Here is a 22,085-nt window from a genome sequence, read left to right as displayed (position 1 = left end):
CTCCCTTTCCTCCTTCTGTATTACTCTTGTCCCCAAGTTAGAAACCTCTCCAGTTTTTCTCCTTTTCCACATTAGAGAATCCACATCCCATTGTCTCTCTCTAGAGCCCTCCCCCCTTCTACCGTCCTGCTTTGTGGGATTTCATGCTATATACCCAATATAGACTCATTTGTTACTTTTTGTTGCTGCGATAAGACAGCATGGTCAAGGGTACTTACAGAAAATGATTTGGTCTATGGTTCCAGAGAGATAAGAGGCATCATGGCAAGGAGGCGTGATTGACAGCAAACAACAGTACTGCAGCTGGGAGAGCGCACTGAAAGCTCTTACTGTGAACAACAGCCAACACAAAGTTGAACAAACTGGAAATCACTCTTCCAACAAGGCCACACCTCCTAAACCTTCCCAAACAGTGCTACCCACTGGGTACCAATTGTTTAAAACCGGAGAATGGGAACTGGAGAAGGGGAACATTTCTCATTCAAGTCACTGCAGTAAGCTATTGCCCTTGTCCTAGGCTGCCTCCCAGAACTTGAAGGTAAGAACCTATTGCTGGAGACACCATATGCTTAGGTCACAGAACTTGGAGGAATCAAGCTACAACGTTCCCAGAAGCCTCCTCCCCAAGGAGAAGCTCTCATCACAACTACTATACAAGGCAAGGGGGAAGGCAGTCAATAGTTCTATCCAGCTATCCAGCCTATGAACCACAAGAGTGACCGGCCTGGCAAGATGTCCCAGTGGTACAATGTGACATTATTATCCCAAGGGTTACCAGCAGTTGTCTAATTGGACTGAAGACCTGCTCGATAGGAAATTCCTGCCTGGTGTGGTAATCCTGGCCAAGTATCTGTTGCTGAAGTGGCCCTAGACCTTAGAGGAGAATCTACTGTTATCATTTTCATAAATCAATATAATTTCTAAATGTATTCTAAATACTTATCCTTGTGTGCACAGGGAAGTGTAGTTCTCTTCTTCTTCTTCTTCTTCTTCTTCTTCTTCTTCTTCTTCTTCTTCTTCTTCTTCTTCTTCTTCTTTTTCTTCTTCTTTTTCTTTTTTTTCGGAGCTGGGGACCAAACCCAGGGCCTTGTGCTTTCTAGGCAAGCGCTCTACCACTGAGCTAAATCCCCAACCCCGGGAAGTGTAGTTCTCATCCCTCATCAAAGGAGCTTCTTTGGTCAGCACACAAAGGCTACTACAAAGATCCCAGTCTGGCTAAACTGCAGAGAATAAATGACAGTTGTCACCCCCATTTGGCAAGTTTGTGTAGAGGGCCTGAGGTCCTTGTGCTCACAGCTCAGCGCCAAGCAAAGCAGGAATGTACGCAGTGTCGTCTTTCAGAGAAAGGATGTATAACCTGTTTTCCACCCAGGAGGCTGGGAAAGGATGTAGTTTACACCCTGGTGACCTCTTCACTCCATGCGGCCAGACCACACCTGACTCCCGCAGACTCATATTTACCTCAGTCACTCTCCCTAGACCCTACTGAGCGCTGTTTCCCAGTCAATAGACCAATCTTTATGGAAGAGGCGACATGTACTTCCCAGTGACCTTTGCACTATCTGTATGACCAAGAACATACTAGATCTCTCCTCAGACCCTTACCTTGACACACGTAGTCAATCTATAGGGCCCATCTTTATGAAAGAGGTCACACATGTACTTTTCAAGAAGTTTCAATGTAGTCATGACTTAAGCTTTATTGTATGCATGGGATTGAGTTAATTATCACCAGGAGTATTATTTTCCAAAGTTATGCTATACTTAAACACACCTAATATAAACTTCCCTGTATCAGATTCAGATTGAACCAACATTGGCTACTGAGTGGTGTTGAACCAGACTTCCTTCTTGCCTCCTTCGGATCCACGCTGTGCTGGCTCTGATGGTCACAGAGACCTCCATATATGTACTATGCAGCTCCCGATGACTTTGGAAACATTGGGAAGGAGCAGGAAGATGAGACGAGCTAGAGACGCTTCATCCATGCCTTCATAATAACCCAGAGGGGGGATTTCATAAGGCTCCACCTCCAGATGAAGAGCTACTGACCAACAGTGGCCGCTGAGGGAGGGAGCATCAGTCCTCTCCAGAGACAAATGTGCCAATAGGGTCTACTGTAAGCCCATACACGTAAGAGCAACACTAAATGGGATTGGTAGGGTGTGTGAGTGTGCGTGTGTGCGTGTGTGCGTGTGTGTGCGTGTGTGTGTGTTGCAGTAATAATTCCAGAAGAGGTCATGAATTTGAGAGGGAGTAGGTGAACATGGAAGGAGTTGGATGGGGAGGGGTACTAGAAATAATAAAAATAGCACCTATAAATTCCATTTATAAACACCACCTATATAGGCTGGAGAGATGGCTCAGCGGTTAAAAGCACTGACTGCTCTTCCAGAGGTCCTGAGTTCAATTCCCAGCAACCACATGGTGGCTCACAACCATCTGTAATGGGATCCGATGCCCTCTTCTGGTGTGTCTGAAGACAGGGACAGTGTACGCATATGTAGGAAATAAATAAATCTTTAAAAACATAAATACATACATACATACATACATACATACATACATACATACATACATCATGTGTGCTGGAGACTAAACCTGTTGCCTCCCACATGCTAGGCATGTATTCTACAAACTGATTTACATCTCCAGGTCAGCCTGGTGCCAGTATTGAGATGGAAAAACTGACACAAGGAATGACCACGTTCTACAGCTTGAAACGAGACCCAGTTCTTCTGAAGCTCCAGTCTTATGTGAGGGCCGCCCTGAACATGCCTTGTATTCCAGCCAAGCTGAACAAATTTCAAGTCCCAGCACACATGAGTGTCCCTGTCCTAGGACATATTCCTAGTGTCGGAATGATGGTTTCTGGTCCCAGTTTCTATCTTCCAATCCTATTTTGAAGACTTCCTCTTCAGCCAAGTTCTCTGTCCTTCTTCCTCGGTGAGTCCCAGGTTTGACCCTTCCCAACTCTGAAAGCTACTGTGCTGTGTTGGATTTGGTTCTGTTGTCACTGGCATCTAAGTCACTTCTGAGAGGTAGAGAACACATCTGTTTCCCTTCTTGTTGGCTGCATCTCTTTGTTTATGAGAGCACACCCTTGACCCCAGCACTTGCAAGGCAGAAGCAGATGGATCTCTGTGAGGTCAAGGCCAACCTGGTCTACAGAGCTAGTTCCAGGACACTTGTCTTGAGAAACAAAAACGAAAACAAAAAAACAAAACACAAAACAAAATGAAAAAAACCTCGCTGCCCTGACTTTGATTCCCAGAACCCACTTGATGGAAAAAGAGAAGTCACTCCAGAAAAGCTGTCTTCCGATCTCCGTATGTGTGCTGCGACGTGTGCACACACTCTCCAAAACAAACAAGTGCATACGTGTAATCCCAAAATAAAAACTAACCTAGGGGGCTGGAGAAACGTCTTAGGGGTGAGGAGTGCCGCTCTTCCAGAGGACCGAAATTTGGTTCTCAGTGTTCCCATCTGGACAGTTCACAAGTGCTTATAATCCAGCTCCAGGGGTTCTGAGCCCACATACACACATATATAATCAATAAAAATAATGAAAAACTTTAACAACTAGGTAGGACATTTATATGCAGAAAGATGCACACATAGTTAAGTGTTAGCTTAATTCCAAGGTTTGCAGACTCCCCGCAGCCCATTCACAGCTTCACTAGAGTCCTCGTACTGAGTAGAGTCCTCTAGTGAACTGAGCTAAGGATCGCTGGCTTCTGGCTAAGAAGCACTAAGTTCAGCTACTGTACGTAGGCTAGGGATGCATTCAACCACTCCTCAGTTGAGCAAACTAACCCTGGGGGGAGGGGGTTCATCTTTCACCCCATCTATTTATCCAGACTATTTTTGTTGTTGTTTTGAGACTAGGACTCACTTTATAGTTCACGCTGACCTTGAACTAGAGATGCTACTGTCTCAGCCTCCCAACTATTGGGATTACAGCGATACGCCACTCTGCTTAGCCCCAGCCAACGCTTTCAGGGTCCACTGTGTGTGGTACCCTTGGAAGTGGGCCCTGAGAACTCAGAACGAGAAAGGGTAGAGATAGGAGTGTTGGCACATACTTTAATTCTATTACTAGGGAGGCAGGAGCAGGTGGATCTCCATGTTTGAGGCTAGCCTGATCCACACAATGAGTTCCAAGACAGCTGCGACTACACAGAGAACCCCGTCGCGAAAACCAAGGAAAATTATTATCATTGTGTCAACCCGACACAAACTAGGATCCTCTCAGAAGAAGGAACCTCAATTGACAAAATGCCCCAAACAGCTTGGGCTGTAAGCAAGCCTGTGGGGCATTTTCCTAATTAAGGGTTGATTTGGAATCTTCTGTGGGCAGAGCCTTCTCTGGGCAGGTGGTCTGGAGGTATATGAGAAAGTGAGCTGAGACGTAGCCAGAAGTAGCAAGCCAGCACGCAGTGGTCCTCCATGATGCCTGCAAGCCAGCAGCACACGGTGGTCCTCCATGATGTCTGTTTTGGTTCCTGTCTTAGCTTCCCTTGATGATGAACTGTTACCAGTAAGCCAAATAAACCCTTCCCTCCTGTCCTGCCTAGCTATATGTCAATTTGACCCCAGCTAAAGTCATACGATAGTCTTCAACACCGAAAATAAGATCTGGTATAGGGGCTGGAGAGATGGCTCAGCAGTTAGGAACACCGACTGCTCTTCCCGAGGTATTAAGTTCAAATCCCAGCAACCACATGGTGGCTCACAACCATCTGTAATGTGATCCAATGCCCTCTTCTAGTGTGTCTGAAGAGAGCGACAATGTACTCACACACATAAAATAAATACATATTAAAAAAAAAAAAGATCTGGTATAGGCAGGCAAGTCTATAGGTTATCTTTTTAATGAGTGATTGATGATGACAGAGGAAGGAAGGATGCCCCTTGCTAGCAGTCCTACGTTCTATTAAAGGGAAAAAAGAAAGTTCAGGCTGAGCAATCTAGTAAGCAGCACTCCTCCATGGACTTCACATCAGCTCCTGCCTCCAGGTTCCCACCCATTTGTGTTCCTGCCTTGGCTTCCTCTGATGGACTGTGTGTGGCTAAGGACATGGTAGCCAAATTAACCCTTTCCTCCCCAAGTTGCTTTTGGTCAAGGTGTTTCAGAACAGCAGTAGTTAATCTTAACTACGGCAGAAATTGGTTCCTGGGACAGGGATCTTACTGTGGCAGACCTGACCACGTGTTTTTGGAGGACGATAGAAGAACTTTGGAACTTCGGACTAGAAAAGCCATTGGGTGCTCAAAGCTTGGTGAGCAGTTCTGTGGGAGCTTGGAACATAAGAATGTAGAGAGCAGTGCAGTCGTTGGAGGCCTGGCTTGTGACGTTCCAGAGAGAAGCTTGAGAGTTAAGTTAACTCTATCGGGCCTGTTGCATATTTGAATTAAGTCTGTGGTGGCTGGTGAGCTAGTGCTGAATAATTGACTGTGATTAACAAGATACCAAAAGCTTTAATGTGAAAACTTTTCTTTCTTGTGATTATTGACACTGGTCAACCAAAGTTAAGAAATTAGTGATGATTAGGTAGAGTTCAATGTCCCTGGGGTAGTGTTTCCCTAGGGTTAACACATACAAGCTGTTTTCTAGAGGAGCCTACATTGTATCTCATGCTTTCAGCTGAACTTGGTTATTTCTAAGAGTCGCTCAGGTAGTACTGCTTTTGAAGGTATGAAGGTGTGAGAGGTCTGGAAAGATCATGATCAAGATGTAGCCTGAGTAGCAGTTGAAGGCGCAAGATTGAGCGGGTCGTGAAGAGAAGCTGAGGCTTGGCACCATAAAGGAGAGGCTATTGGTGAAAGTGCAGCCTAATTGCCTCAGGAGACCCTGCATTTTGGAGATGTCAGTACCATGGGTTGGCCACCAAAGACAGAAACAGCCATGGTGTAGAGCTGGCCTGAGCCTCTGAGACAAGCTTTGTGTGCTGTGGCAAGGCCTTCCCATTGGAGGAGCCCAGAAGATTGTGAGTGAGTCCATGAAGTCTGCTCTTCCTTTGTTCAGGTCATGATTGTGCCCTTGCTCTCCCTTCTTGGAGTGAGAAAGTATCCATTGTATTTTTGATTTTACAGGACCCCTCAATTAAGAGATTTTGAAACTTTAAAGAGATTTGGGGATTTTATAAAGACTGATGTTTTAGAAGAGACTGAATTTTTAAGTGTTTGAATTTATAAAGACTGTGAGACTTTAACATTTCCAATATGATTCATATTGAGTTATTTATTAATATGAGATATTGGGGATGAACAAAAAAAGTAGAGGTTATTGTTAAATACTGTTGTCTTGGTGTGTCAAGTTAACAAGGGGTCAATTGTTCTGGGTAGTTTTATGTCATCTTGAAACAAGCTGATGTCATCTGAGAGGAGGAACCTCATTTGAAAAAAAAAAAACAATGGGGCATCTTCCTAACTAGTGATTGATAGGTTCTATAAAAAAAAAAAAAAAAAAAAAAAAAAAGGCTGAGAAAAGCCATGAGGAGCAAGCCAGTAAACATAACGCCATTGCCTCTGCCACAGCTCTGCCTTGAGGATTCTGCACTGCATGAATTACTGCTCTTTAATTTGGAACTGTGAGTGAAGTAAGTCCTTTCCTCCCAAGTTGCTTTTGACCATGGTGTTTCATCACAGCAACAGTAACCCTAAGAACACTCTCTAAGTTACTTCCGGTCATGGTGTTTTATCACTGTGATAGAAAGAAAGCCAAGGCACTGCCCTGGAGGCCTCTTAGGCTAGCACAGACAGGACTGAGATCTTGTCTTCTCCATTCCTACCTATCCCAGCTCCCATCCTATTGAGCTTCTTGGCATCCTACAGATGGTACAGGCAGAATTCTGTGCTGACAACAGGGACCTTACCCCCACACCTCTCAGCCAAGATCCTTCTCCAACCATGACCTCCAGGCCTGCCCCCACTCCCACCCCTGTGTGTTTGACTAAAGGGAAGGGATTGCTGAACCTGCTGGGTGAGCCCAGTGAGTCATGGACAACACAGATGGGCAGAAGGGCAAGCAGGCAGCCGGAGAGCCAGTGGCACTGTGACCATGGCTCTGACTGTGTGTGTGAGGCACCTAACAGGGCTGCCGGGCATCCATGACCGACAAGTGAGGCTCTGCTTCCGAGGTGAGACTGCGTGGAGATCTAAGTCTTTTTAGAATTGGGAAGTTCTGCAGTCTTCATTCCTTAGACCTCCAACTTACATCCTGGTCGGCTCTCTCTAACCTCTCTCCCTTCGCCCCAGGTTCTGCTTCTTTTCCATCTTCTACTTCTTCAAGTGTGAGAGGAGAACTAGACAGTGGGGCAAGGGTCGGGGAAGCAAATGATTGACTGTATCTGTGTAGGGGCTGATAAATGACTAGTTTCATTTTTTTGAGCAGGCTTTACTCAGAAAACAAGGAAAATTCACTGTGGCCGAGAAGCAGACGTTGGTGAGGTCAGTAGAACTGGTTCTTTTTTGGATCCATCCTGGGGCAGAAGGGCTCATTCCTGGGTTTGGAAGGTGTGAATCTCAGGTTGGAGAGTTCAGACCTTTTTTGAGATGTCACTCTCAAAACTAGGGGGATTGGTTCTTGATTGGCAATCAGTCCCATATCAGCCTTAGATTGACATCAACTCATGTTGGAGGGATTTGTTCCTTCGATTCGAGATCAGTCCTAGAGGTAGCCTCGTGTTTGAACTGTTGGGGATAGGCTCTGGCTTATGGTGGGAGGGCCAGTCAGTCTGGCACCCGGTATCACGAGCATCTTTCTGTTCCTAGCTGTTCCGTTGGCCCCACTATGGATCTCCACTGGCTGGGGAGAGTCTGTCTGTGCAGGTGGTCAACTGTAGCCGAGTGTTCAGCCCCAGGTGAGGAGAACTGAAGGAAGCCAGATGATGACTTGATGCCATCCGCCTGGCTTAGTCTTTTGCTCCATGCCATTCTCCTAGGCCCCTGGGAACCCTGGTGATTTCTCTGCAGCGGCTGCAAAGCACTGGACATTTGGTGCTGAGGGAAGCCCTGGTGGATGAGAGACTCCAGGTATCCCCGGTAAGTGCCACCAGCCTACCTTCAGCAACCCAGCAATGCCTCCAGTCAGAGGTTCAAATTAACAGAGAGGAAAACCGAAGCTAGATGGGCGGGGGGGGGGGTGCGGGGGCGGGGGGGCGGACCAAACACCCCGCCCAGCTTAGGCTCCGTTGCAGCCCCTGCCTGAGTCCTACATGGGCCAGGAACTGACTCATTTCTGAGTCCCAAGGGTGTGGTGTGTGTACCGTTGCTCCTTGGGTCTGGGTGGGTTCCCTTCTTTTCTTCTGGGAGACAATGGTGAACCTGATAGGGTTTTCCCTGGTATTTCATTTCTATCATATGTATCCTTAGAAGAGGTGGACCTGGCTTCAAATCATAGCTCTGCCACTTGCCATTGGTGTACTCGAGTTATTAGCATCTCTAAGCTGCCTCCTCATTTACATAACGACAAGTCGGACTTCTGCTTGACTTTCTTTTCATTCGCTCATTGGTTAAGTTGAAGGATGATGTTGAGCGATGGGGACTCGGCGGTAAGCAAAACCGGAGAAAGATTTGCTTTGTCGAAGCCCACTAGCTGCATGAGGGGGCCAAACGTTAAGCAAGCATCCACACAAGACAGCGTAAGTTTGCCACCATGAGTGTTACAAAAGAGCCAGTACGCCAGTCGGTGACCCTGATGGGGAGGCCTGAAGATTCTCCCTGAAGAAACTAGGCCTATGTTCAGAACTGAGGGTGATGGGCACTAAGTAGAACGGAGAACGTTCAGACAGAGGAGCCCAAACATGTAAAATCCAGTGTGGGAAGCAGGGGTGCAGAGTAGGTCAGAAACCTAGGATCTGGAACTGGAAAAGCTATTGAAGTGCAGGCCGTGAGGGCCAAGAGCTGTGAAAGAACAGGATCAAGGGGCTGGAGAAATGGCTCAGTGGTTAAGAGTATCAACTGCTCTTCCTGAGGTCCTGAGTTCAAATCTCAGCAACCACATGGTGGTTCACAACCATCTATAATGAGATCCGATGCCTTCTTCTGGTGTCTGAAGATGGCAATAGTGTACTTATATATAATAAATAAACAAATCTTAAAAAAAAAAAAAAGAACAGGATCAGGAGGTGACGCGCACATTGAGATCGAGCCTTGTTGTACAAGTGTTTGTTTTTGTATATTCCATGTCTAGGTTTGATTGTTTTCAAACCTGAGTGTGGGCTCCAGCCTTCCTGAAAGCCGGCCACTCTGCCAGCTGAGCTGTACCCCCAGCCTCGAGTCCTTTTGTCTGTCTCCATTTTGTGTATAGCTGAGTGTGGTAGGTAGCACATGTCTTTAACCATGCCTTTAATCCAGGCAGGGAGGCAGCGAGGCAGAGAGGCAGAGAGAGAGGCAGAGAGGCAGAGAGAGAAGCAGAGAGGGAGAGGCAGAGAGGCAGAGAGAGAGGCAGAGAGACAAAGGCAGAGAGAGAGAGGGGCAGAGAGGCAGAGAGGCAGAGAGACAGAGAGGCAGAGAGAGAGAGAGGCAGAGAGGCAGAGAGAGGCAGAGAGGCAGACAGAGAGGCAGAGAGAGAGGCAGAGAGAGAGAGAGAGGCAGAGAGGCAGAGAGAGAGAGGCAGAGAGAGAGGCAGAGAGAGAGAGAGAGGCAGAGAGAGAGAAAGGCAGAGAGAGAGGCAGAGAGGCAGAGAGAGAGGCAGAGAGAGAGAGAGAGAGGCAGAGAGAGAGAAAGTGGGGGCAGAGGCAGGTGGACCTCTGTAACTTCAAGGCTAGCTAGGGCTACATAGTAAAACCCTTTCTCAAAAAGATTATTTTAAACATTTATTATTTTATTTTTTCTTAAAATTTGTTTATTCTTGTATTTTATGGCCATGTGTGTGCCCTGCCTGCATGGACACCTGCATGCCAGGAGAGGGAATCAATCCCATTACAGAGAGTCATCACGTGGTTGCTGGGAGTTGAACCCGGGTCCTCTGGAAAAGCAGCCAGTGCTCTTAACACCTGAGGCATCTCTCCAGTCCTTTAAACATTTATTTCTTATGTGTCCATGAGCCTTTGTGTGGAAGTTGGAGGACACCTTCTGGGAATTGGTTCTCTTCCTCCGTTGAGTAGTTTCTGGGCATCGAACTCACGTTGTCAGGCTTGGCAGCAAACATCCTCTAAGCTCCTCAGCCTGTTGCCATTCGCTCTGAGGAAGGTCATGAACATCTAAAACATGACATTCTTTAATAATCCAACAAGAAGGTAATAGGATATGTTTGATCATATTCACCCTCAACTCTTCCCGGGTCTCTTCTCCATTTCCCTACCCACCAGACTGAGTTCTCTTAATTTTTTCAGTCCTTGACAAGCGTTCGGTTTGTGTTGTCCAGCTGCTCTTGGGAATAGGGCCTACCTTGGAGTACAGTCAGCCTACCAGGGGTCATGTCATTAAAGAAAGTCACCTCTGCTTCTTCTAGCAGGAATTCAGAAGGTTGTAAATGTTAACATTATTATAATGGGAGAGGAACACACCACTGCAGACGTAAACTGAGAGGCTCTCTCTTTACAGATGGCATGTAAGGTGCTGGTACTCTCTTAGCTCCATGTCAGTTTGAGGGCACCGATGGGTGCTGTGTTTGGTTTCAGATCCAAGTGGAGCTTGACCTAAAGTATCAGCCCCCTGAGGGAGCTGCTGGAACCTGGGCAGAGGAGGACTTTGGGGCACCCATTCGAGACAGGTAATTCTCTAGTAACCTATGCAAGGCCCCCTGTCCCCAGATGAAACTCACCCAGAAGAGAGAGAGGTAGCGTTCATGTCCACCCTGGGTCTGCTGGCTGCTGTGATCTCACCACTCTACAGTCGGGTCTTACCCTCTTTATTTTCCCTCTCAGCTTAGAGTTGATCATCCCCAATGTGGGCTTCCAGGATGTGGAGTAAGTATGTGGGCGTGATAGGGAACAGCCAGGCTCAGTTTTGGGGGGAAGAGCCTGTGACATGATTTAGTTCTAGAGTCTGAGACTCCAGTGATTGAACTATAAGGTCAGAGGTCAATCCTTGCATCAAGACCAGGTTCTGAAATCAGACTGATCTCAGGACTAAGAGTTAGTCCAAAACTGGGTGTGGTGGCGCACAGCTTTAATCCCAGCACCTGGAGGGCAGAGGTGGGCAGATGGCTGTAAGTTTGAGGCCAGTGTGGTTTACAAATTGGCTTCCCAGACAGCCTGGGCTGCACAGTGAAACCCTGTCTCAAAACACCAAACCAGGGGTTGGGGATTTAGCTCAGTGGTAGAGCGCTTGCCTAGCAAGCACAAGGCCTTGGGTTTGGTCCTCAGCTCCAGAAAAAAAAACAAAAACAAAAACAAAAACAAAACAAAACAAAACAAAACAAAAAAGTGTTAGTCCCAGGATAAGTGGGGTCAAGCTTAAAGGTTAAAGGTCAATTCTAAGATAAGCAAAGAACAAGGGATGCCCAGCGCACGTGACAGGTCCTGTGCATGACCTTTGGGGTCTTTCTTCTCAGGCCTGGGGAGGCCCAGCTGGAGCGACGGGCAGTGGCTATGGGCCGCAGGCTAGCCCAAAGCCTAGGGACACAGGATGACGAAGAGAATGAGCTGGAGCTGGACCTGGACCTGGAGGAACCTGACGTGGAGATTTCTGGGGTGGTGTTCAGCCCCCTCAAAAGGTAATGTACTCACACGCTCCTGGTCTCACACCCTGTCGCTGAGTCAGTTTTCCTCACATAAGCCACACCCATCCACACCAGGGTACCGGGAAGGCTACCCTGGAGTCAAAGGTCATTCACTTACAGTACAGACACAGACAAAGTCACTTATAGAGGCTCCCACTAATTTGTAAAGGAATTTGATGAGGACAGGTTGTGTCTGCTGCACTGTTGCCACGGAGCAGGTCTCAACCAGCTCCTGTTCAGAGCTCTAAGAGTGAGTCGAATTCTGCATGTAGTCTATAAGATGGAGGAGATATGGCATGGCACTCTGACTGGCATCTGTGTGTGGGTTGGAGAGGAAGGAAGACCGGAGTTGACCCTATATTTCTTTACAGCCGCGCCCTGGGTTTACCTCGAGGGGATCCCTTCAAAGCGTGCAAAGCCCAGGACTTCCAGGTATGACTCTCAGGCCACATTCTAACCCTCGTGGAATCTCACAGGCCTCTCTCTTTCCCCAGGCAGCTCTGGCTTTTTTCCCTTCCTTTGTTTCATTCCTTACCTAGGTAGGGGTCACAGTGCTTGAGGCCCAGAAACTGGTGGGAGTCAATATTAACCCCTACGTGACTGTTCGCGTGGGGGATCAGCGCCGAGTGACTGCAACACAACGTGGAACCAATTGCCCCTTCTACAATGAGGTGAGGCGCCACCAAGGAAGAGGGCGGGCTTGAGAGAATGGGAGGGGTCCAGAGAGACCTGTCCCTGGAGAGGGCGGGGCCAGGATGCAAAAAACAAAACAAAACAAAAAAAAACGTTGGTTCAGGGTTTTGAGCCAGGATAGGCCAATCATGGGGAGTCGGGGAAGGGGCGGGAAGGGAAGGGAAGAGTGTGTAGCCCTTTTGGGAAAGAGAGCACATTCTCTATGCAAGAATTCCGGGTGAGCTGAATGAGCTTTTCATGGCTAACCTCTTTCTCGCTGCTTTAACCTTTCTCATCCCACCCAACCCAGTACTTCCTGTTCGAATTTCATGAAACTCGGCTTCATCTCCAAGACTTGCTGCTGGAAATAACTGTGAGTGGGAAAGTGGATTCATGTCTGGAAAGGGAGTTGCCCAGCTGGGCATTTGGGTGACTGAGGCAGGAAAGTCACCATGAGTTCAAGGCCCAGCCAGGGCTACAGATTGAGATTCAAAAGGTGGGCAGGACGAACATCCTAGAGCACCAGGATTAACCCTTTCTCCCCAGGCTTTCCACTCGCAGACTCTCCCATTTATGGCCACCAGAATAGGAACCTTCAGGATGGACTTAGGGATGGCCTTGGACCAGCCAGGTATTGAATCCCCTGCTCCCTTATTGAAAGGTATGTGTATGATCAAATTAACTGAGCTCTCGGACTCACCTGCTTTATGCCCAGAGTACTAACTTCAAAGACAGCCATCTCTTGTGAATGCTGACCTTTCTTGTAAGGTGGTTGGTTCTTCTTTCTGTATGAGACACGATGTGTTGCCCCAACCCCAGCCATTGTCCAATGTCCTGAATCTGTGTCCCTTAGATGTCCCCTCACGCCGTCTTCTTCTATCCTTAGATGGCCACTTCCACCAAAAGTGGGCTCCTTTACATGACCCCCGTGACACCCGTGCGGGAACCAAGGGCTTCGTCAAGATCACCTTGTCTGTGAGGGCACGTGGGGACCTTCCCCTTCCACCGCCACCCTCAACCCCAGGGACCAGTGCAGACATAGAGAAGTGAGCTGGGGTATGGTGGGAGTAAAATATTGGATGAAGCTTGACTTTGGGAGAGCAGAGAAGCAGAGGGGCTCAGACTCCAGCTTACTCCTTACATTCGCTCTACCTAGGAATCTACTCCTGCCACGTGGGGTGCAGGCTGAGAGGCCATGGGCAAGGCTGCGAGTCCGAGTGTACCGTGCAGAGGGGCTTCCTACAGTGCGCACGGGGCTGCTGGGCAGTCTAGCCCGTGCCCTGCACGACCAACATGTCCTCCTGGACCCATACGTGCGGGTGAGCTTCCTGGGGCAGCAGGTAAGTCACTCCTATCCCCCATGCTGCAGCTCGAGTCTTTTATAAAGTATTTATCTGTTAACGATAATCATTATTTATTCATTTAGTGACAAGGTAGCCCTGATACTCAGAGATCCGTTTGGTAGGATTACAGGCATGTGCCCCAATGACTGGCTTTTTGTCGTTGTTTGTTTTTCTTTTCTTTTCTTTTTTTTTTTTCCCGGAGCTGGGGACCGAACCCAGGGCCTTGCGGTTGCTAGGCAAGTGTTCTACCACTGAGCTAAATCCCCAACCCCTGTTTGTTTTTCAAGATAGGGTTTCTTTGTGTGTGGCTTCTGCTGTCCTGGAACTCACTTTGTATACCAGGCTGGCTTCAAACTCACAGATCCGCCTGCTTCTGCCTCCCAAGACTATTTTTATTCTTAATCATGGATGCATGAATAACTCTGTGGAGTAGGGAGCACATGAGGACAGGTGTTCATGGAGGCCTGAAGAGGGTGTCAGATCTCCCCTACAGCTGGAGTCATAAGTGTTTGTGGGCTGCTGGATGTGTGGAGGGGAAACCACGCTTGTGGAAGAGTAGAACTCACGCTTGACCTTAACCACTGAGTCATCTCTCCAGCCTTTATTTCTTTTGTGTATGTGTGTGGTGGGCTGAGGGCCACAGCACAAGTGTGGAAGTCAGAGGACAACCAGTAAGAGGAACAAGAGTACAGGACCTAGGGCTCAAACTCAGGCCATCAGGTTGATATCAAGCACCGTCACCTGCTGAGCCATCTTTAAGGACCCTCATTGACCCCTTCCTCCTGACTTGGCCTTCAGGGTGAGACTTCGGTTCGGGGAGAGGAGACAGCGCCCGAGTGGAACGAGCAGTTGAGCTTCGTGGAACTCTTCCCGCCACTAACGCGCAGCCTTCGCCTGCAGCTGCGGGACGACGCACCTCTTGCAGATGTGGCACTCGCTACACACGTGCTAGACCTGAGGCAGATCTCGAACTCGGGTCGTGCAGGTGAGCACCTCTGGTCAGCGTGCGTGGGCCCGTCTGCCGTGGCTCACATCAGCTCTTCAGAGCAAAGTTCATCCTTAGAACAGGTGGCCCAGGGAGGACCATCACCCCACAAAACAAACTGTTCTAGACCAGGCTCCGCCTTCCGACCATGATCCCGCCCTCAGTTTTCCAAACTCTTAAGCACAATGGCCAGTCCAGTCAAGCCTTGCAGGGAAGTGACCACTCTGAAGTATCCACCTACTCCCTCTGACCTTTACCATAACACGAGTATTTCCACCCCAACCTTGCCTCCTCCCTAAAGCCCAGAGAGGTCCTCTGCCCGATACTGTTATCACTTCCTCCCTTCAGAAAGAACCCAACCCTGCCTTCTCTTCCCCACCCTAGTACCTGGAGGATACAAGGCTATACAGTTCAGCACAGTACCCATTTATTCGGTCCTCCCCTTCAAGACCTGCTTTTGTCCCCCTACAGCGGGGTTTAACCCCACTTTCGGTCCAGCCTGGGTGCCCCTCTATGGCTCACTCCCCAGTGGCAGGCTCCGGGATGGTCTTCAAGGTCTCAATGAAGGCCTCGGGGAAGGCATTTGGTTCCGGGGTCGACTTCTGGTAGCTGTGTCCATGGAAGTATCTGAAGGCAGAGTTGAACCTAAATCCTCCCAGACCACACAAGGGTCCGGATTGTCCCGGCTCACTGGAAAGAAGAAAAAGAAGAAGGAGAAGACCAAGCAGGGCCAGACCCCAGCTGGCGCTTTGCAGCCTGCCAACGCCAGCGCGGGCGTGGGTGTGCCCGAGATTCCGAGCGCAATGGAGGTGGACGTGGAAGAGCTGTTGCCTCTGCCTGAGGTAGGGGCTGGGGTCGCCCTCAGCATCAGACATTGTGATGCTGTTTCCAATTGGGGGACTTGGATGAAGAATCCTGTGTATGCGCGCACATGTGCTGTTGTATCTAAACATGGTAGATAGTGAGGGGGTCAGTTCCCTGGGAGGTAAGAAAGGGAGCCTCCTGGACCTTGTTTTTGATGTCTTTCTGTAGGCGCTGTGACCAAGTAGAACAGACAGCTCCTCGGGAGGGTGGGAGCTGACCCCGGCCTTACTTATCTTTCCTAGAATGCTCTGGCACCCTGTGAAGATTTCCTGCTTTTCGGGGTGCTCTTTGAGGCCACCATGATTGACCCTTCCCTGGCCAAGAAACCCATCAGCCTGGAGATTTCCATTGGTGCGTAGCCCGGATGAGCTCAGGAAGCCACGGGATTGAGAACGGTCCCTTGTGTCAGACTTTAGGCCACAGGAAGGGGTGTTCACTTCAAGGAAAGTGGTGGGTTCTGCTCTACTGAGGGAGGGGCTGTAGTGGGACGTACCTGACCTTCAGTCGGATGCTCTGATCCTCAATGGGGCGCAGGTCATGCAGGCCGCCGGGAAGAGCAATTGGGCCCAGGATCAAGGGCTGATGGGGGATCTGAAGGCAGCACACTGGAAGCTCAGCCTCTTCTGGAATCTGAGGACAGAGGGGCAGGACAGGAGGAGCAAGAGTTGCTGGGGACACCTGCTCAGTGGCCTGAACCTGTGGAGGGCAATGGGTAAGTGACCCGGGTCACTTGAGGAGGGGATAAAGAGGTCCTGGAACAATCAAGATGCCCCCAAGCCCCTCTCTTCCCTCAGGCCGTATCTCTGCTTGCCTCTGCGTCACCGAAAGCCCTGCTTACATGTATGGAGCCGCTGGGAGGATTATACTTGGCGCCTGCATAGCAGTAACAGTGTGTGCAAAGTAGCTGAGAGACTGGTGAGGGCAAGATGACACCCAAAGGGAGAGGCCCAGCCACAGGACGCAGGAGACCGAGGCTAATGGAGTGGAGCGGATAACCCTGTAGGGCAGGGAAATGGCGGACAAAGCTCGAAGTTTCTAGGCAAACTGAGGGGAACCAAGTTGTGGGAGCCATAGAGCTATTGATGGAGTAGAGACAGAAGGGGGCTAGAGAATCAGAGCCGGAATCCAACGAGGGGCCATAAGGAGAGTAGTATTCATGGTGGGGTATGGGCCAGGGACTCTCAAGACTGACTTCTCTTGGATCCCACTCAGGACCATGGCCTGCAGGAGGTTGAGAAGATGCAGCGCAGGTCAGCGCTGGGTGCCTGTACACGACTCAAGCAGACTCTGGAAGAGCTAGTGGCTGGCAGCAGGTGAGCTGAGAGTCAACCTGTAGAGCTTCCTACCTGTGGCCAGTTTTAGGATGGGAGAGAGACTCGTGGTGACTGCCACGACCAAGGGTAGTTTAAGCTGTGTTGGTCCAGCACCTGCAGAAAAATGAGGAGAGATGCCTATACAAGGAGATCACAGGATGTTGAACTCCTTGAGGCTTATGGTTTTTAAAGATGTATTTATTCTATTTACATGAGTACACACTCGCTGTCTTCAGACACACCAGAAGAGGGCATCAGATCCCATTACAGATGGCTGTGAGCCACCATGTGGTTGCTGGGATTTGAACTCAGGACCTCTGGAAGAGCAGTCAGTGCTCTTAACCGCTGAGCCATCTCTCCAGCCCTCGAGGCTTATAAGGTTTCTATTTCACAAGGGAAGTAAAACTTTGCTTAGTTAAGGTTTCTACTGCTGCAACAAAACTGGATGATCAAAAAGCTGAAACGGAAAGGGTTCATTGGCTTACACCTTCACACTGCTGTTCATCATTGAAGGACGTCAGGACAGGAACCCAACCACGTCAGGATCCTGGAAGCAGGAGCTACTGCAGAGGCCACGGAGTGCTGCTTACTGGCTTACTGCCCCTGGCTTGCTCAGCTTGCTTCTCTATAGAACCCAGGACCAGCAACCCAGGGATGGCACTACCCACAGTGGGTTGGGCCCTCCTCCACTGGTCACTGATTGAGAAAATGCCTTACAGCTGGATCTCATGGAGGCCTTCCCTCCCTCCTTTCTAGCTTGTGTCAAGTTGCCAAAAACCAACCAGTAAACCTGCCCGTCTCCATCCACTCTGTACCTAGCCAGCTTCGGCATCCACGCGATGGCCCTACGTGCTAATACAGGGAGGATGTCCTGCTTCCTCAGCAGCGCCTCTGTGGTACTGATTTAACCCTTCACCTCCTGCCTAACTAGCTGGCATCTGTCGCTCTTGCATCCTTACCTGATCCTTTCTCGGCCACCACATGAACAAGTCCTAGTCGCTCCCGTCTTTCATCCACACATCCGTGAATTTGACCACCTGCTCCAGACACTCAAGTCTCTGACACTTTTCTCAAGAGCTTCCTCTGTATTCCGCAGACACTGGTGGCACCTGCTAGGTCATTGTGATGGCCATGGTTTCTTCTCTGAGTGGCCGAGGAGAGCCACTGCAGGTCTTGAAATTCTCATGTATAATTTTTGAAAGGATGGGGTGGGAGGAAGGGGGTGTGAGGGAGAAGGCAGGACGACTAACGAAGGCCTTGAAGTGGTTGAGGTGATAGGAGATGAACGGAGCCACGCCGTGGAGGCGGGGTGAATGGGTTCGAGAGCTGTGAATGCGGATCACTTGACAGACTGATTGCCCAGTGTGCACAGATCCCTGGGTTCAGTCTCCAGCATGGCGGTGCATGCTTGTAATCCCAGCACTTGGGAGGTAGAGGCAGGAGGATCACAAGTTCAAGTACAAGGTCAGCCTCAGCTTGAGACCAGTGTGGCATACATGAGATTGTTGTCATTCAATCAATCAATCAATAATCAATCAATAAGCAAGCCTGGGCAATGTTGGCACATGTCTTTAATGCCAACACTTAGGGGGCAGAGGCAAATGGATTTCTATGAGTTCGAGGCCAGCCTGGTCTACAGAATGAGTTCCAGGACAGCCACGAGCTAAACAGAGAAACCCTGCCTCAAAAACCAAACCTAACCAACAGTAAAAAGGCCAGGGAGTGAATTCAAGAGAAAATTTGTAGTTGGATATACAGTGCAGCACAGCGTGGCACAGGATGGCATAGCACGGCGTGGCTAGGTGATAAAAAGGAGGAAAATGTGTGACGTCACAAAGGACCTCCAAGACTATAGATGTGTGTCTGTTGCTTTTCTTATTGCTGTGAAAAGATACCTCTCAAAATACAATTTAAGGAAGGAGGAGCTTTTTTTGGTTTTCAATTTTAGGGTTGCAGTCCATCACAGCAGGGAAAGCACTCCAGCAAGAGCTGGACGCAGACGGTCACACCGCCCCTATAGTCAGGAAGCAGGAAGGACCAACGCTTGGGGCTCAGCGCACTCTCTCTGTTCTTTTCAATGCAGAGCCTCAGCCCGTGAGATGGGGCCATCCACAGTGCTGGTGGATCTTCCCAATTAAATTAACCCAACTAGAAAACCTCTCACAGGGGCTCGTTTCCTTGGCAACCGTAGAACCCGTTCAGGTGTTGGTCAACATTAACCATCCCAGCTTGCCTGGCTGTGCAGACCGTGCTGTTAGCTAAGCTGTGATAAGAAGGTGTGAAGGCAGGAAGGGTGTTGGAAGCTTATTTCTGGAGATGCTAGCTAGCCTCGAAAGTAGACATGGATGGAGTAGGCAGGCAGCAAGATGAACTGAATTCTGAGGATAATTATTTGCAGGAAATGCAAATTTGCATTACGTTGACGAGATTGGACATTTCTGGAGCATGGAGAAAGAGATCTTAAAAATCTGCAGAGACTCAGCCATGACCCCAGGACAGAAGCATCAAAGTCATAGACTCAGGGTGCTCACTTCTCCTTATCTGTGCCAGGGGACACAGGCGAGCCCTCTCCTTCTAGAAACACTGCTGTTGGTGCTGTTGATGTCTACAACACTCCGAGCTTTTTACCCGAATGCCTGCTTGCTCCTTTCGCCACGCCTCTCACCCCCCAACAAGACAGGGCCTCACTTTATAGCTGTGGTGGGTGATGTATGTGGTATAAATTTATAGAAGTTCCCTGCCTGCAGAGACCCATGAAAAGACAAGAATGAAACCTGAGATTCCCATGATTTTTGGACACTGGTGCTGGGCCAGGACCTTTTTTTTTTTTTTTTTTTTTTTGTTCTTTTTTTTTCGAGCTGGGGACCAACCCAGGGCCTTGCGCTTCCTAGGCAAGCGCTCTACCACTGAGCTAAATCCCCAACCCTTTTTTTTTTTTTTTTAAGATTTATTTATTATATACAAGTACACTGTAGCTGTCTTCAGACACACCAGAAGAGGGCATCAGATCTCATTACAGATGGTTGTGAACCACCATGTGGTTGCTGGGAATTGAACTCAGGACCTCTGGAAGAACAGTCAGCACTCTTAACCACTGAGCCCTCTCTCCAGCCCTGGCCAGGACTTTTGTATTCTGACCAAGATCATTTACTTTAGCCATTTTTGAGTACAGCACAACTTTGGGGGAAAGGGTTTTCTGATAACTCAGTCCCAGGTGGACAACAAACTTAAAACCTGTTTACCACTGAGAATTTTTGCAAAGTACATCTGGCTTCTTTCACAAAGATGGGTATTGTTGACTCAGATAGATAACCATAAGGCCTGTGGGCGTGAGTATTGTCCTGGGCTTAAGACAGGACAGCAGTCACTAAGGCTGTTGTAGAGGGCACGTGGCCCACTCATTAGGATGGGTTTCATGGCCTAGAAGCAATGCTCAAGGTTTTAGGGGAAAGGACCTGGGATAAGTAAAACAGAAACTCTGGGAGACATGGGCAGAGCCTCGCTCATCAGGCATCAAATGGCCACCTGGTTGTTAACCACATCCATCCCTGGCCTTCCAGGAGGGGCAGCTAAGCGGCTCATTCCAGGAAAGAGGCTGTGTGCTTGACTTTCCTGGCGTCTCCAGGGCTTCTCTGTGTGCACAAGGATGTTCGCTCTCTACGTAATTTACAGAGGAGCGAAGAGGCTGGTGTGACACAAGGTTGTCCTTGATGGGACAGGTCCATTTGATGAGGGTAGAGGGAATGGATCAGATGTGCAGAGCCTTTTAGTCCATTTTTTTTTCGGAGCTGGGAACCGAACCTAGGGCCTTGCGCTTGCTAGGCAAGTGCTCTACCACTGAGCTAAATCCCCAACCCCCTTTTAGTCCATTTTTAGAGTTTTATATTTTACCCTTAGATAGGCAACTGCAGTGAGCACAATAGATGGGAAAGGGTTGAGAGCCTTCTCGGTTCTTGTGAGAATGTTCTATGCAGCACAGGTGAGAGCAGCAGCCAGTGTGGTGAGGCGGTGTCTGCCATGATCCTGTGTGAGAAAGAAACTTAGACTGGCTGATCCTGGGGGAAGATGGGAGAAGGGGCTGGATGCTGAATGCATGTGTATGCATGCATGTGCTGGACATTAAAGTCAGCCTCAAGTGCGGGAAGCATGCGCTCTGTGGCTGAGTCTTGTACCCATTCTGGTTCTGGATTTTAAAGAAGGAATATAAATTTGGTGAAAGATTCAGGTAATAATTGAAATTTTGACTTCTATGCGGGTTTTCGTTTGTTTGTTTGGTTGGTTTTTGTTTTTGTTTTTCAAGACAGGGTTTCTCTCTATGCAGCCCCAGCTGACCTAGGACTTGCTCTGTAGACCAGGCTAGCCTTAAACTGACAAGCCTCTGGGTCCTGAGTGCTGGGATGAAAGGTGTGCTACCACCAGCCAGCTTGACTTCTAGGTGTTTGAAAACCATTCCTTAATTACATTTAAAAACCTTTTCAGGGGTTGGGGATTTAGCTCAGTGGTAGAGCACTTGCCTAGGAGCGCAAGGCCCTGGGTTCGGTCCCCAGCTCGAAAAAAGAACCAAAAAAAAAAAAAAAAAAAACAAAAAACCTTTTCAATTGTGTGTATACGCATGCATTCGTATACAAGGGGAATGGGGAAGTTAGAAGACAATTCTCAGGAATTGATTCTCCTCTATGTGGGCTCTCTTATCGTTAGGCATCCAGTATCCTTCCTCTGAGGCCGTCTCAGCAGCTCAGTTTTGATGTGCATTGGTTGGAAGTGGTCACTGGGAATCATGCATTTGATTTGGCTGTGTTATATTCCAGCTCTCTGTCTCCGTCTCTGTCTCTCTGTCTCTCTGTCTCTCTGTTTCTCTGTCTGTCTCTGTCTCCATCTCTGTCTCTCTGTCTCTCTGTCTCTCTGTCCTTCTGTCTCTCTCTCTCTCTCTCTCTCTCTCTCTCTCTCTCTCTCTCTCTCTCTCTCTTTCTCTTTGAGACAGAGTCTCACTTTATTGCCTTGGCTGTCTTAGAACTCCCTGTGTAGAGCAGGCTGACCTCAGACCCACAGAGCTCCACCTTCCTCTTCCTCCCAAGTGCTGAGATTAAAGGCATCATGCACCACCTCCCCTGGAAGTCTAGCTATCTTTAGTACAGCAGGCGCAGACTAAAGCAGGCGTTCCTTTCTGATTAATGTGGGTGCCGGACTCTCCCAGAGTACAAACAAGTAGGCCTCGATGCTGTAGGCCTTGGGTGGAG

General features: G+C 48.9%; 1 protein-coding gene across 1 annotated transcript in view; it reads left to right on the top strand.

Annotated features, from left to right (window-relative positions):
• Positions 1–7,063: 7,063 nt before the first annotated feature.
• LOC116900726 (fer-1-like protein 4) overlaps positions 7,064–22,085 on the top strand; it is a 37,023-nt gene continuing 22,001 nt past the window's right edge. The window contains exons 1-19 of the mRNA XM_032902432.1: positions 7,064–7,142; positions 7,397–7,452; positions 7,777–7,865; positions 7,947–8,046; positions 10,629–10,720; positions 10,875–10,916; positions 11,504–11,665; positions 12,043–12,103; positions 12,211–12,342; positions 12,654–12,716; positions 12,890–12,974; positions 13,230–13,389; positions 13,500–13,683; positions 14,485–14,671; positions 15,143–15,513; positions 15,778–15,886; positions 16,070–16,247; positions 16,330–16,450; positions 16,748–16,848. Of these exons, the coding sequence (XP_032758323.1) occupies positions 7,064–7,142; positions 7,397–7,452; positions 7,777–7,865; positions 7,947–8,046; positions 10,629–10,720; positions 10,875–10,916; positions 11,504–11,665; positions 12,043–12,103; positions 12,211–12,342; positions 12,654–12,716; positions 12,890–12,974; positions 13,230–13,389; positions 13,500–13,683; positions 14,485–14,671; positions 15,143–15,513; positions 15,778–15,886; positions 16,070–16,247; positions 16,330–16,450; positions 16,748–16,848 (2,372 nt within the window). The remainder of the gene's footprint in view (positions 7,143–7,396; positions 7,453–7,776; positions 7,866–7,946; positions 8,047–10,628; positions 10,721–10,874; positions 10,917–11,503; positions 11,666–12,042; positions 12,104–12,210; positions 12,343–12,653; positions 12,717–12,889; positions 12,975–13,229; positions 13,390–13,499; positions 13,684–14,484; positions 14,672–15,142; positions 15,514–15,777; positions 15,887–16,069; positions 16,248–16,329; positions 16,451–16,747; positions 16,849–22,085) is intronic.

The sequence above is a fragment of the Rattus rattus genome, chromosome 5, assembly GCF_011064425.1.
Source record: "Rattus rattus isolate New Zealand chromosome 5, Rrattus_CSIRO_v1, whole genome shotgun sequence".
Lineage (NCBI taxonomy): Eukaryota > Metazoa > Chordata > Mammalia > Rodentia > Muridae > Rattus > Rattus rattus.
This window is presented reverse-complemented; position numbering and strand designations above follow the sequence as displayed.